General features: G+C 36.1%; 2 protein-coding genes across 2 annotated transcripts; both read left to right on the forward strand.

Moving 5' to 3' along the window:
- The first annotated feature begins 6,213 nt into the window (after nt 1-6,213).
- On the forward strand, nt 6,214-6,867 carry LOC122036976 (zinc finger CCCH domain-containing protein 13-like). The gene has a single exon (XM_042596407.1). The coding sequence runs from the start codon at nt 6,214-6,216 to the stop codon at nt 6,865-6,867; it is 654 nt and encodes a 217-aa protein (XP_042452341.1).
- Nucleotides 6,868-12,912: 6,045 nt separating this feature from the next.
- On the forward strand, nt 12,913-14,982 carry LOC122036998. The gene is made up of 2 exons (XM_042596448.1): nt 12,913-13,118; nt 13,463-14,982. Exon 2 carries the CDS (start codon nt 13,477-13,479, stop codon nt 14,740-14,742), a length of 1,266 nt encoding a protein of 421 aa, XP_042452382.1. The 5' UTR covers nt 12,913-13,118; nt 13,463-13,476; the 3' UTR covers nt 14,743-14,982.
- Nucleotides 14,983-15,237: the final 255 nt, after the last annotated feature.

The following is a 15,237-nucleotide window of genomic DNA, read 5'->3' on the forward strand; positions in this document are numbered from 1 at the left end:
TCAGGAGTCTGCAGTCAGGACTCTCTAGCCGAGACTCTTCAATCGGGACTCTCCAGTTGGGAGTATGTAGTTGGAAGTCAGCACTCGGGACTCTCCACTTGAGACTCTTTAGTCGGGAGTCAGCACTCAGGACTCTCCAGTGAAAACTCTCTAGTCGAAAGTTAACACTCGGGAGTTTGCAATCTTCTGTAACTCGGTCTCTGCAGTTTTCTGTAATTCAGATTCTCAAATTGGGAGTCTGCACTTGGACTCTATACTTGAGAGTTTGTACTTGAACTCTGTACTTGGGAGTTTGCACTCTGGTATACAAGGTAGCTTAGTTTTCCAACCAACTTAACCATCCCAAGCAATTCTTTCTTCCATGCTTGGTAGTTTGAGATTATCTGTTCAGGTCAACTTAACGGATAAATCTGATTTGATTTATAATTTCAATTTGAACTACTCCTCTATCTCCGACAAAATTGTTCAAGAAATAGTCCACCATTTGATGAGCGATCAAGGAAGAGAAAGATTACTTCTGTTGATTCATATGGAAGTAAAGACAAATTCAGTCGTCGACATTAATGTCAAGGAAGTTGTTTCCATAATTGATCGTTCAACTCCGGTGATTGAAAATAAGTTATTTTACCAACAAAATATGAATGAGAAACTCTATAAAGCTCTAGTGTGTATTGGTGTTGCAGATAAAAATGTACTTGTTGAGTATTTATTCCTAAGAAAAGGAGAAGATGATGCTTTTCATAGGATGTCCATAAGAAAAGGGGTTGAATTTTCTAAACATGATATTGTCTTTTAGATTTTGATGACTATGTCAACATGAATAACCATAATTTTACAAAGCTCTAAAATATAAGTATAAGAGAGTGAGCTACATATGTGGTATAAGAAAGTATAAAATTTGTAGATTAATATTTTGGTTGACAATAATTTTGTCATGCTTGCACACTATTTTCAAGAAATGTTTGTGATTGACAATTTCTTATCTTTATTTTGGTCAACAATTTTGTAATACTTGTAAATTATTTTCAAGTAAACTTTGTCATCCACACTAAGTTGACAATAATTTTATTATATTTATAGACTATTTTCAAGTAATGTTTTTATTGATAATTTTTTATTTATATTTTAGTTGAGAGCAATTTTATATTGCTGGTAAATTATTTTTAATTAAAGTTTGTTGTCAATATTTTTTATTTGTAAATTAATGTTGAATTATTTTTAGAGTGTATTTGATTATCATATATAATTTTAATTATGTGATTATCAGATAATCACATAATTAAAATTAGAGGGAATTAAACATAATCAAATATTATTTGATTCAAATAATATAAGAAAAATTTATTTATTTAATTTTTTTAATAAATAACTTAATTTAATATTTTACTGTATTACTTTTAATTATAAAACAAATCATTTTACATTTTTTTTCCTTTTCTTTGTTATGTTTATTTTTTTATGTTTTCCTTTTATTTATTTTTTTACTTTTCGTTTTTATGTTTTTTTAAAGTTTTTTTTATGTGTTTTTTATTTTTAATTTTTTTTTCCTTTTCTACGTTTTTTTTCTATTTTTTTAATTATTTACAGTTTTTTTTTTTGGGTACATTTACGTCTTTTTTGTTTTAATTTTTTTTCATTACGTTTTTCTTTTTTTTTTCTTCACATTTTTCTCTTATCGAAAGAATTTTCAATAAAAACAATTCAATATCGAAGGATATTTTTAGTAAAAAAAATTGTTAATCTTGAAATCAAGACAAATCTTAGGGTGTGTTTGGTACACGCGTTTTCCATTTTTATTTTCTGAAAAACGTGCATTTTCTGAAAAATGGTATTTTGTTTGCGTTTTTCGTGTTTGTTTTCTAAAAAAATAGCTAGCGTTTTCTAGAAAAACAGAGAATGAGAAAAAATCGTTTTCTGTTTTCTAGAAAACACGTATTTTCCAAAAAATGAAAATGAAAAATACATGTACCAAACACACCCTTAATTTTCTGAGGTTTTCGATTTCGGATTGCATGTCCCTTTTACTGACATGTTAAACATAAAACATTACTCAGGAATCATTGATTATCTTAATCAAATAGAATTTTCTTGATAACCTTAGATGGATAACCAACTTTATCAAGAATAATCCCTAATCAAACTTATTCTTAAAGTTAAGATTAAGAATTTCAAATTGTAGATTATATTTTAATTAATAATAATTTTTTAATAATTAAGATAAAATAAATATTATTTTAAAATTATATGTCGTACTAACATTATAATATAAAATTTTCCAATAATATAATATATTCAATTGTAATATTATTCTTATTGAGTTGAATTATTTCACGATTAATTTCAAGCAAAAATAAATAAATTTAATATTCAATTTTAATATTATTCTTATTGACTTGAATTATATCAGCACGACTAATTTCAAGCAAAAATAAATAAATTTAATATTCAATTTTAATATTATTCTTATTGAATTGAATTATATGAGCACCATTAATTTCAAGAATTTTTTTTTTAATATTATTCTTATTGAGTTGAATTATATCGGTACAATTAATTTTAATATTATTCTTATTGAGTTGAATTATACGGGCCCGATTAATTCCAAGCAAAAAATTAAATAAATAAAGCCTTATGTATCATTAGCTTATAAGTTGAGAAGGATAAATTATTTTAGACAATAAATAATTTAAATTTCATTTTATTTATTTAAATAAATAATTTAAGGAATTGAGGTCTTACTCGTAAACAAACATAGCAAATTATGAATTTATTTCTCTTCGCATTTCCTAGGTTTGTTTCATTATCAATGATTGATTTTAATAAATATCGATTTTTAAAATGACATGATTTATCATATAAAAACTAGTCACATATTATTAAAATTAGCGTCAGCACGAGAACTCTAACAATGAACAATTATAATGAACTCTCCTTTATAAATATTATATTAATTTTTATACTAGATATTAAACTAATAACAATATATTAGCACTCGATGTTAATCAAAAGATAGCTATATTTTTAACGTAAATATTTATAAAAATTTATTTGTTTACAATGTTGTCAATCCTAAAATATAAAATTAAGAATAATTATGACAGTTTATAAAATTTTTTAATAAATTTTAAATTTATTTTTAATATGAAAAAATTAATGTGATTTTATTTTAAGTTTCATCCGAATTAATTATGAAAGGATTTAGATTCTTAATTTAATTAAATAATAAGACAGGGCGTGGTAATGATAAAATAATTTAGGGGATCAAACAAAATAGAACAATATTTATTAAAATTTTATTATGGCTAAAGTGCCATTACTTATTTTTTTTAACCATAAAACACTTTTATTTTATGATAAGATTTCTTCGATTGTCTATAAAAGAATATTGAATATTTTGACAATAAACTTAAATAAATATCTTTACGGATATGATTAATTTATTTTATAAAATTTGAATTTTAATCTTCACTTTATTATTTTAAAAATAAATTTAACTTTAAATTTGCTTACATTTGTTAAATATTTTATAAATAAAAAAATATTTTTTATATTTAAATAAAAATTCTAAATTACATTATTGTTTTAATTATATATATGCTTTACTAATCGTGTTCAAATTTATCTAATATGTAGGGGTTATTAGTTTGAAATGAGAAATTAGGAAGGGAAAATTATATTAGATTTTATGATAGCATATAACCTTCTATTGATTAATAGTTTTTGAAGAAAAGAGAACAATACTTAATCACATTCAAAAGTGAGAATAATAAATTTCAAATTTACTTTATTATAATTATAAAGAAAAATAAAAAAATTTATAAAGATTATAAAATCATCACTAAAAAAAGCTTAACTACCTAACATAGGTTGTAGTGTTGAATATACGTTTTAAACATAATATTAATAGAAATAAAATATATACGATTCTTAGAATTAAGTAGTGGAGTTAAAGGATGAGAAGCAAAATATATTTAAGGAGAAGGTAGAAGTACAAGCATTAGGTAAAATATACGGTGACTCTAATACGACATGAGATAAGATGGTATCAAAATAAAAAATAGTAAATGATCCCGTCCGGAAGCTGAGTCGGACAGACCATCGGGTGAGGTGGCGAGAATGTTGACTGAATCGCGACGTCCCGGAGGGGGGGGGGGTGCTGAGATGGCTCCCGTGTTGACCAAGTCTTCGAAAGTCCTCTGGTCAACGCTACCTGCAGCCAACGATTGGGTTAACCAGGCCCCTGGTACCCCGATACTCTGTTGATGCGGGAAGCATCCGACGATTGAACTCGTGTTTTGATAATGGCAAAGGATTCAAAGTTAAGGTACATTGTGATCTAACAAGTCTGCTTGAGTATTTCAGGAAAGTCCTAGCTGCGGTTAGGCAAAGGGAAAAACCCTAGGGGGTGGTAACCCTAGGTCATAGGGGGAGATAACCCTATGCAGAAAGTCTTGGCAGGTCGATGGCTTCAGGCAAAAGTCCTAGGGGGTGGTAACCCTAGGTGGAAAGTCCTGGTGTCGCGAACCAGGTGAAAGACTGGACTAGCCGGGAAGCGGATGTCCAGCAGAAAGTCCGGGAGCGTCGAGTGCTGAGAAAAAGTCCAGTCGATCTGGAGGATCGCACTGGCAACATGTAAATCTCCTAAGTGAAGTAGGTGAGGACGAGTTCCCCGTAGAGGGAACAGTAGGCGTCGGGTCGACCTAGGGTTTCCGATCGGAAATCCGAAGTCAGACTCGGACAGTCCGGAGACTGTCATTATCACAACTATTATGTTTTATGTGCTAACTTTGTGCTGCATAGTATATTTGGGACTAATGTATCTTGCAGGGACCAAATAGCAAAGATTAACCTCGGATGAACAGTGTCCGAGGCGCCTCCATGCAAAACCTGAACTGGCTGCGAAGCAAGCTTGGAGGCACCTTGAAGGAAGCCAAGGCGCCTTGGACAGCTTGATGAAGGCGCCTTGGAGAGGTTGGAGGCGCCTTGAACCTGATAAGGTTCGACTAGTTCAGCACTTATCACTGCGGCTGACTCGGCTCATTCAAGGCGCCTTGGTGAACAGTAGAAGACCCCTTGAACACCCTTTATAAGGGATCTCGACCAGCAGCTCAATTCAACAATTTCCAAGTCTTCTGTCTCCAACGTGCTGCTCTGAAAGATGCCCGAAAGTGCTACTACAAGTTTACGACGACCCGAAGCTCCGAGATTCTATTCTTGTCGTCGGTATAATTAGTTTTTGCATTTACTTGTACTTCGTCTTGTAATCCTTTTATCGAGCTTATAGTTGTTGCCCACGCAAAGCGATCAAGGATCGCGGGTCTTCGAGTAGGAGTCGATCAAGGCTCCGAACGAAGTAAAAATCTCTTGCGTCTGTGTATGTTTGTTTTTATTCTGCTGCATTAACTCTTACGTTTGTTACGATTCCGATAATCGAACGAAATAGCCGCGAGCGCTATTCACCCCCCCTCTAGCGCGTCTCGATCCAATATACTCGAGGCAGATTCAATGAATATATGAGTACCAGACTAAGCCATAAAATAATGAAATGTGCATAGAATATGAATAGAAAACGTACCCTGCCCCAGGGGGGAACCCTCGGATGGGACGCGGCTAGAATTGTCGCGACCCGGAAGAGTAGATGATTCTGAGCAGGCTGGCGAACTGGATCTGACGACGAGAAGCCGGACGCGGCATGGGACCGGAAGATGAGCTGCAGGTCGTGATAAAACACCGGCATACAGGTCGGGAGATATTAGCGGCACGTAGGCCGGGACATGAAATCGGCACGCAGGCTGGGACACAAGATCGTTACGCATGCCGGGATAAGACACCGGTACGCAGACCGGGATAAGACACCTGTACGCAGACTGGGATAAGGCACCGACACACAAACCAGGAAACGAGACCGACACGCAAGTCGGGATATGAAATCATCACAGACCGGGAAACGAGATCGACACGCAGGCCAGGACAAAAATATCAGCACGTGGGCCGGGATACAATGGCGACACGAAGGTCGGAACATAAAAGCATCACACCAGTCCGATCAGAACATAATGACGAGGGCTCAGGGCCCGATCGACATCGGAGGCGTACGACATTGCGGGTCAAGCGCCGGAAAACTAGAAAGACCGATCTGAGGTGCCGGCAACGGCGCCGACGGCCAGTGAAGAGGCGGCCAGTGACGAGGCGACAGTGAGATGGCGTCAAGCGATGGTCGATGCGAGAAGGACGTGGTTGTCGTTCGCAAGGCTGTTCAGTAGCTACATCGCGAGGAGAGGAAAAGAGGTGGCTGCCGGCGGTGAGGGAGAAGGCAGCAGCAGCGCCTATCTTGTCCAGCGGCGGCATCATGAGGAGGACGAGGGGAGCAGATGGCGGCGAACCGCCCGGTGGCCACGTCGCAAGGAGAAGGAGGACGAGAAGGCTGTCGTCGCTACGAGGAGGAGGAAGAAGCGCTGCGAGGAGGAGGAAGAAGAGAGGGTTGTCGTCGCTATGGCCGGCGCTGCGAGGAGGAAGGAGCGCTGCCAGGAGGAGGAAGAAGAGAGGTCTGTTGCCGGCGTTGTGAGGGTGGCGGCGAGAGAGAGGGAGCGGCACAGTGAGGAGAGGGAGAGGGAGAGGGAAAATGTTCCTATTGGCGGCGGAGAGAAAGAGAAGGAGAGGGAGGAGTGGTGGAGGCCAACGACCGCGCGTCGGCGCCGGCGAGGGTGTCACCGGAGGGAGGAAGAAGGATCTCTTCCTTCTGTTGGCAACGGACTCCCAAAACACGCACGAACAAAACTCCCCCCTCCCTTTGCTACAGTGTCACACCTAAAACCCCAAAACTCCACACATGTCAAAAGACAAAATTGCCCCTCCTCCCCATCATAATTCCTTTCTTGCCCTTAAGCCATAACCGTATCAGTAGATAAGAGTATATTCGGTAAGTCAAAGGGACATGCACTACTAAGTAAGGAATCTTGATGGTGGAATGAGAAAGTATAAAAGAAAGTGAAGAAAAAATGAATAGCTTATAAGGAATTATATGTTTGTAAGAACGATGGAAACTTAAAAAAAATATATAATAGATAAAAAAGAAGCTAAGAAAGTAGTGAATGAAGCAAATAATGAAAAATTTGAACAATTATAATAAATGTTCGGCAATTTACCAAAGGACGCACGTGGAAATCTAAATTTATCAAAAGGCGTACACTACTTTAGTATTTACCAAAGAGCACACTTTTTTAAATACATTTCCTATTTTACCCTCTTGATAATTTGACTTTTTCTATTGTTTTTCTTTTCTTCACTATATTTCTCTCCTCTCTCTTCTCTGTCGGCAGAAGATAGGAATAACATTAGTCAATTTTTAATCACATTTTAATACATTTAAAGAAGCCAAAATAAATAATGGACACCATATTTGGACTCCTTACAATTTTAGAAATCCACAGGAACTGAAATGGGTGCAATCGGAGCTTTCTAGGTCGATCAGTGGGTTTCGGTCAAAACCCACTGATGGACTTAGAGAATTTCGATTGCACTCATTTCAGTTTCTATGGATTTCTAAAATTGCAAGGAGTTCAAATATGGTGTACATTATTTATTTTTACTTTTTATAGATATTAACAAGTAAAATCAAAGAATCGGCATAAAAGCCTACGTTGGGCCTAATATCATTCCATATCAGGCCCAACGTGGGCCTGATTTGAGTTCATATCAGGCCCAATGTGGGCTTTTTTGTCGATTCTTTAATTTTACTTGTTAACATCTATAAAAAGCTAAAATAAATAATGGACACTATATTTGAACTCCTTGCAATTTTAGAAATCCATAGAAACTGAAATGGGTGCAATCGGAGCTCTCTAGGTCCATCAGTAGGTTTTGACCGAAACCCACTAATCGACTTAGAAAGCTCCGATTGCACCCATTTCAGTTTCTATGAATTTCTAAAATTGCAAGGAGTTAAAATATGATGTCCATTATTATTTTTGGCACTCCTAGTGGTGGACCAGAAGTTTTAAAAACCCTAAATATCTCTTTATTTCTTTTTTTCTTTTTTTATTTTTTGTTGTTACTATGCCTGATATCTCCCATATCAGGCCCACATTGGGCCTGATATGAAGAGATATCAGGCCCAACGTGGGCATGATATCTCTTCATATCAGGCCTAAACAAAAAAAAAAGAAAGAGAGATTTAGGGTTTTTCAAAACCTATGGTCTACCACTAGGAATGCCAAAAATAATAATGGACACCATATTTTGACTCCTTGCAATTTTAGAAATCCACAGGAACTGAAATGAGTGCAATCGGAGCTTTCTAGGTCGATCAGTGGGTTTCGGTCAAAACTCACTGATGGACCTAGAGAGCTCCGATTGCACTCATTTCAGTTTCTATGGATTTCTGAAATTACATGGAGTTCAAATATTGTGTACATTATTTATTTTGGCTTTTTATAGATGTTAACAAGCAAAATCAAAGAATCGGCATAAAATCCCACGTTGGGCCTGATATGGAATCATATCAGGCCCAACGTGGGCCTGATATCATTCCATATCAGGGCCACGTTGGGCCTGATTTGAGTCCATATCAGGCCCAATTTGGGTTTTTTTGCTGATTCTTTAATTTTGCTTGTTAACATCTATAAAAAGCCAAAATAAATAATGGACACCATATTTGAACTCCTTGCAATTTTAGAAATCCATAGAAACTGAAATGGGTGTAATCGGAGCTCTCTAGGTCCATCAGTGGGTTTTAACCGAAACACACAGATTGACCCAGAAAGCTCCGATTGCACCCATTTCAGTTTCTATGAATTTCTAAAATTGCAAGGAGTTAAAATATGGTGTCCATTATTATTTTTGGCACTCCTAGTGGTGGACCAGAGGTTTTGAAAATCCTAAATCTCTCTTTATTTTTTTTATTTTTTTTGTTACTAGGCCTGATATCTCTCATATCAGGCCCACATTGGGCCTGATATGGGGAGATATCAAGCCACATTGGGCATGATATGAAAAGATATCAGGCCCAACGTGGGCATGATATCTCTTCATATCAGGCCTAAACAAAAAAAAAAGGAAAAAAAAAGAAAGAGAGATTTAGGATTTTTCAAAACCTCTAGTCCACCACTAGGAATGTCAAAAATAATAATGGGCACCATATTTGGACTCCTTGCAATTTTAGAAATCCACAGGAACTGAAATGAGTGCAATCGGAGCTTTCTAGGTCGATCAGTGGGTTTCGGTCAAAACCCACTGATGGACCTAGAGAGCTCCGATTGCACCCATTTCAATTTCTATGGATTTATAAAATTACAAGGAGACCCACTGATGGACCTAGAAAGCTCCGATTGCACCCATTTCAGTTTCTATGGATTTATAAAATTACAAGGAGTTCAAATATGGTGTACATTATTTATTTTGGCTTTTTATAGATGTCAACAAGCAAAATTAAAGAATCAACAAAAAAACCCACATTGGGCCTGATATGGACTCAAATCAGGCCCAACGTGAGCCTGATATGGAATGATATCATGCCCACGTTGGGCCTGATATAATTCCATATCAGGTCCAACGTGGGCTTTTATGCCGATTCTTTGATTTTACTTGTTAACATCTATAAAAAGCCAAAATAAATAATGTATACCATATTTGAACTCCTTGTAATTTTAGAAATCCATAGAAACTGAAATGAGTGCAATCGGAGCTCTTTAGGTCCATCAGTGGGTTTTGACCGAAACCCACTAATCGACCTAGAAAGCTCCGATTGCACCCATTTCAGTTCCTGTGGATTTCTAAAATTACAAGGAGTCCAAATATGGTGTCTATTATTTATTTTGGCTTCTTCAAATGTATTAAAATGTGATTAAAAATTGATTAATATTATTCCTATCTTTTGCCGACAAAAGAGAGAGAAGAGAGAGAGAAATATAGTGAAGAAAAGAAAAACAGTAGAAAAGTCAAATTATCAGGAGGGTAAAATAGGAAATGCATTTAAAAAAGTGCGCTCTTTGATAAATACCAAAGTAGTGTACGCCTTTTGGTAAATTTAGATTTCCACGTGCGCCCTTTGGTAAATTGCCGATAAATGTTTGATACAAAAGAAGGGGAAAGAGACATTTATAATAACTAAAGTGAGAGAAAGGAAGACAAGACATCTTATCCAAATAAAATGTATTAAAGATTAATATAACGGGGTACTAGTAAATTATGGAGAAATAAAAGAACGATGGAAGATGTCTTTTCATCAACTTTTTTAATGAAGGTTTAGGTGACCAACTCAATTTAGGTAATTTAAGTAAGTCAAATGAGTATAAAAATTTAAAATTTTATCGTAGAATTCAAACTTCAGAAGTAAAACAAACTTTAAATGAGATGCACAATGGAAAAGCCGTTGGACCAGATGATATTCTAATAGAGGTATAGAAGTGTCTAGGGAAACAAGGTATTAAATAGCGTACAAAATTATTTAACATGATATTGAAAAAAAATTATCTGATCAACAGAGGATAAGTTCTCTAATTCCCTTATATAAGAATAAGGGAGACGTACAAAATTGTGTAGACTATAGAGGTATTAAACTAATAAGTCATACTATGAAACTTTGGGAAAAAATAATAAAAAAAGATTATGAAAGGAGACCATGGTGACCGAAAATCAATTTGGGTTTATACCTGGAAAATTGACAATAGAAGTTATACATCTTCTTAGACAATTAATTGAAAAATATCGAGAGCAAAAATAAGATCTACACATGGCATTCATTAACTTAAAAAAAACTTATGGTAGAGTTCCAAGATAAATTATATGGAGAATTCTAGAAAAAAGAGGGGTTAGTGTAACATATATTGAATTAATTAAGGATATGTATGAGAATATAACTATTGGTCCTGTGTGGTCGGTAAAAAGGGATGAATTGCCTGTAAGTTTGAATTTAACACTTCTATTGTTTTTTCAGCTTAGCAATGAACATGTGTTAGCTAATTTAAAAAATAATAACATAAAAGAAGTAAGAGACAAATAAAATTTTACTTGGTTTATAACAAGAGAAGTTGCTAATCCAAGACAATGAAAGATCACTAAGATTCTCCTTTCGTCGTAGGGGGAGAAGTCTCTTACAAGCGTTGAAAGCACAAAAATTGAAAATATAATAAGAAATTTGAAGTACAAAAGTGTTGTATTAAAATTAGGTGAACCAAGACTCTATTTATAGTGCTTTGGTCAATTCTATCCATTGCTAACGTGGTGGACTCTGGGCGCCTAGATGGTGATCCGGGCACCTCTAGCATGGTAAACTCTATCTTACGCAACGGCTAGACGATGGAGTTTTTTCATGTTCAGATGCTTAGACCATTGCTAACATGGACTCGAAGGTGATCCACAACAATAGATCTACGACGATGCCCCTGTTCGGCGCCTTGGTAGTCCGGGCACCCATATCGGTCAACCATGGGATAACCGTCCGGAGCCTTCTTGGGTCATGGCTTCGTATCTGGTCGCTTGGATAATCCTATGGTTTTCTAGAGTTGAGCTCATCCGAACCTAACTCTGGCCTTCACCTCGAGCAATCTTTCGCTCCGGCTTCTCGTCCCTCGAAAGTGTCGTGCGCGTCCTTCTCGCTCCACTGTGTACTCTTCCTCATCTTCTCGTCACTCGGATGCACCAAGCCATCGACTCGATTTGCGTGCCATCTTTCTCATCCGCTACGTCTTCCGCTCAACTTTTTGTGTTTCTAAGCTCATGTACACTTAGACATAAGGATCAAATACACAGGATCTAACTTGACTTGGTTGATCACATCAAAACTAACACGTGATCCTTACAATAACAACCAGAGTAAAGACTTCTGGCGGATAAACTAAAGTATTTCTAATAAAAATAGGGTTACATCAAGGATCAACTCTAAATCCCTATTTTTTGACACTAATTATGGACAAACTCATTGCACACATTCAAGATACAGTACCGTTGTACATGTTGATATTGTTTTAATAGATGAAATACGTGAAGAAGTAAATGCCAAACTAGAATCTTGATGATAAATATTAAAAGGGAAAGACTTTAGGCTTAGTAGAATAAAGATGGAATATATGAAATTTAAGTTTAGTAATATTAGACGTAATGAGATAATTGTTAAGATATGAGATGACGAATTGTCCAGAACTGAGAGCTTTAAGTATTTAGGATCATTTTTGTAAAATAATGGAGGGATTGAGAGAGATGTTTTATAAGATTACAATCATGATGGTTGAAATAGAGTAGAGCGTTGAGTGTTTTATGTGACCATAAAGTACTTCTAAAACTTAAAAGAAAGTTCTATAAAACTACAATTAGACCTAATATGATATATGGAGTTGAATGTTGGGCTATGACTCAAACATATGAGCAGAAGATGATAGTTGCAAAGATGAAGATGTTAAGGCGGATGTGTGTACATACAAAGATGGACAAAATAAGAAATGAGAGCATTAGGGAGAAATACATCTATTGAGGAAAAACTTCGAGAGACACGTTTAAGATGGTACGAGCATGTATTAGTTCGAATCCCTTGATTCGTAATTCCTTGTCCCCTCCTAGTCCTCTACACATTTTGATACCATTTTATTTAGTGAATTCATAAAAAAAAAGTGAAAATATAAAATATCTCAATTTTGTGCATAAATTATAATTTTTTTATTTTTTTTACTTTATAAATATATTTAATGAGATCTTTTTTCTAACTTTGATCCTTGAAAAATAAAAAACCTCATAAATATATTTATAAGGTAAAAAATACTAAAAAAATTATAATTTATGCATGGAATTGAGGTATTTTATATACTTATTTTAGAATAATAATTTTAAGATGTGCATTCAATAATAAATAAAAATATCTTTCAATTATTTTGAAAATTTATAAGAGAATAAATAAAAGAATAAATTAAATGCCAACCAAGCCCTAGTCGATCTACTTCTCTTCCAACGTTCTTTCCAGATCTGATCCAAGACAGAAATTTGTAGTCCAATCGCTTCACCCACCGCCCTGAAAGAGGAAAGCTCGCCACTTAGACTGGAGCAAACCTCGTCGAGTCTTCCGTTGCCCTGCCCGTCCTCTGCAGCGGAGGAGATCAGAGGAATAAGGAGGTCTGAGATCTCTACTTGAGGTATGTTTTCCCTCTTCTTGCGTTGTTATGTAGTAAGGTGGGCTTTTGCGATGAGGTTGGGTTTCGTCCCGTAGAGCCTTGGATTTTATCTGGTTTCGAGGGGTCTTGGAGCTTCGCTAGTGTTTTTTTCCCCTTCTTATTCTCGTTTTAGCTCTTATTGAGATCGATATTGTCGGTAAATTTCTTTCTCAGTTTAAAGAATGCATTTTTATTTCATGTTAATGTTCCTCCGATGCATTTGTACACTGAAATGATGAAATCTGGAGAGGATTGTCATTGAAGTTGTTTGAAGAGATCAGATGCTTGGTTTGGTCTTAAGATCCCTCTTCTCTACCTGTGCACAGGCACGGCAAGATTGATGGATCTCTCGAGGAGGCTCTCCATGTTGAGGCAGGTGTCCAGCAGGAACCAGAGAGGGAAAGTGGGGCTTAAGATGAAAAATGTCCTTCAGATATGTCTTCTGATTGCCATTTGCATCTGGCTGCTCTATCAGATTAAGCACTCGCATGACAAGAAGGAAGCGTTCAAAGAGACGAATGCAAATGGTGGTGGAAGGCTGTTCGATATTAGAGCATTTGGCCGGAAGGATCCGCCTCACATAGCTGAAGTAGAGGGCATTGGGGGGGAGAAGGGCGATGAAGAGGTGAAGAATGGTTCTATGAAGGCAGGACATGGAATCCAGCAGGAAGAAATCGAGGACGGAGGTGGATCCAATGAGGAACTCGAGGATGACGATGATGAGGCAGTTCATAAGGCTCGAGAAATAAGTTTTAAAGAAGACGATGTATCTAGTGAAGTAGCTCATACTGTCCAAGAAGCCTCGCAGGCATCAGGTGAAAGAAGCTTTAAGGCCGACGATGCATCTAGTGAATCAGACGATAAGAAGAAGAAAGATGGAGAGATTAGAGATGTGCCTGAATACCAAAAGGATGAATTTGGAATTGCAATGACGAAGAACCTCAGCGAGCACGAAACCGATGATGGGAAAGAGAAGGTGCAAGAGACTCAACATTCTGAGTCACATGGAGGAACGAAGAACTTCAACAGAAATGAATCGAATGCCACAAAGGAAGAAAATTCAAGTATTAGTCACCAAGGAAGTTCAACGGCTGTTAATGAAACAATTTCAACCAGAGTTGGAACTCCAATCCCAGACATTACCTCTTTCCAAAACAGGACAACAGTTGAATCAAAAAATGAGGATCAACCACTTGATACAGAGTCAACAGATGCAGGTGAATTGGTAGCAAATTCAACATATTTTTCCAAGCATAAGATCTATTTCCAGAAGAACTCTACTACTGTATCTGTAGAGTTGGTTGCATCTCCAGCTAACCTGACAATGAAGTTGGATCCTACTAATTCTACAGTTTCACAAAATCAAACACCTGTCGTTCATGAAGAAATGAATACAACAAAGATGCAAACTCAAAGGGAGGAAAAGCCAAACCTGAAGAACAAACTGATGGAGCAGAAGCCCCTTAAAGAATCTTCAGCAACGAATGGGGATTCACTGACAACCCAAGAGAAAAACAGAGATGTGAATGGTGATCAATCAAAAATTTCAGACATCCAAAACAGAGCAGATAGCAGTAAACAGGAAGCTGTGGAGAAATATAAATAGAAATAGAAACAGAAGATGGTGAAATGGCTGCAGAATGTAATTATTGTAGTTCCTAGCAGCAGTCATTTCATTGTTCTTCCTTGAGCTGTTGCAAATGGAAAGCTGATGCTATAGCTTGCTTGAAACTTTGTGATGAATCTTATTTGATAACTTGGCATTTTACTTGTTAGCAATCTGCTTGTAGTTAAAGATTGCATTTTGACAATTCAAGGAATGAAATTGTAGGACTTTGATGTGTCATGCACAGTTTAATTTTTTTTTTTGGATCTTATCCGAGGTGTGCAGTTGGAAAGTCGGGGAGGTGGCGACTGTGCTGACTGGGTAAAGACCTCGCTCCTCTCTGCAAAACAAATCAAACCAGGGAAGGGGTCTTTGACGTTGGCCCTCCGATGCTCAAGTTAAAAACAAAAAAAGAGAAATTGAAAATAATAGGGACAGAGATGAATCTTACTTTCTTCATACTTAGCATATTCTTTTTTACCTTTCTTAGTGATC

This window comes from Zingiber officinale, unplaced genomic scaffold, assembly GCF_018446385.1.
Source record: "Zingiber officinale cultivar Zhangliang unplaced genomic scaffold, Zo_v1.1 ctg229, whole genome shotgun sequence".
Lineage (NCBI taxonomy): Eukaryota > Viridiplantae > Streptophyta > Magnoliopsida > Zingiberales > Zingiberaceae > Zingiber > Zingiber officinale.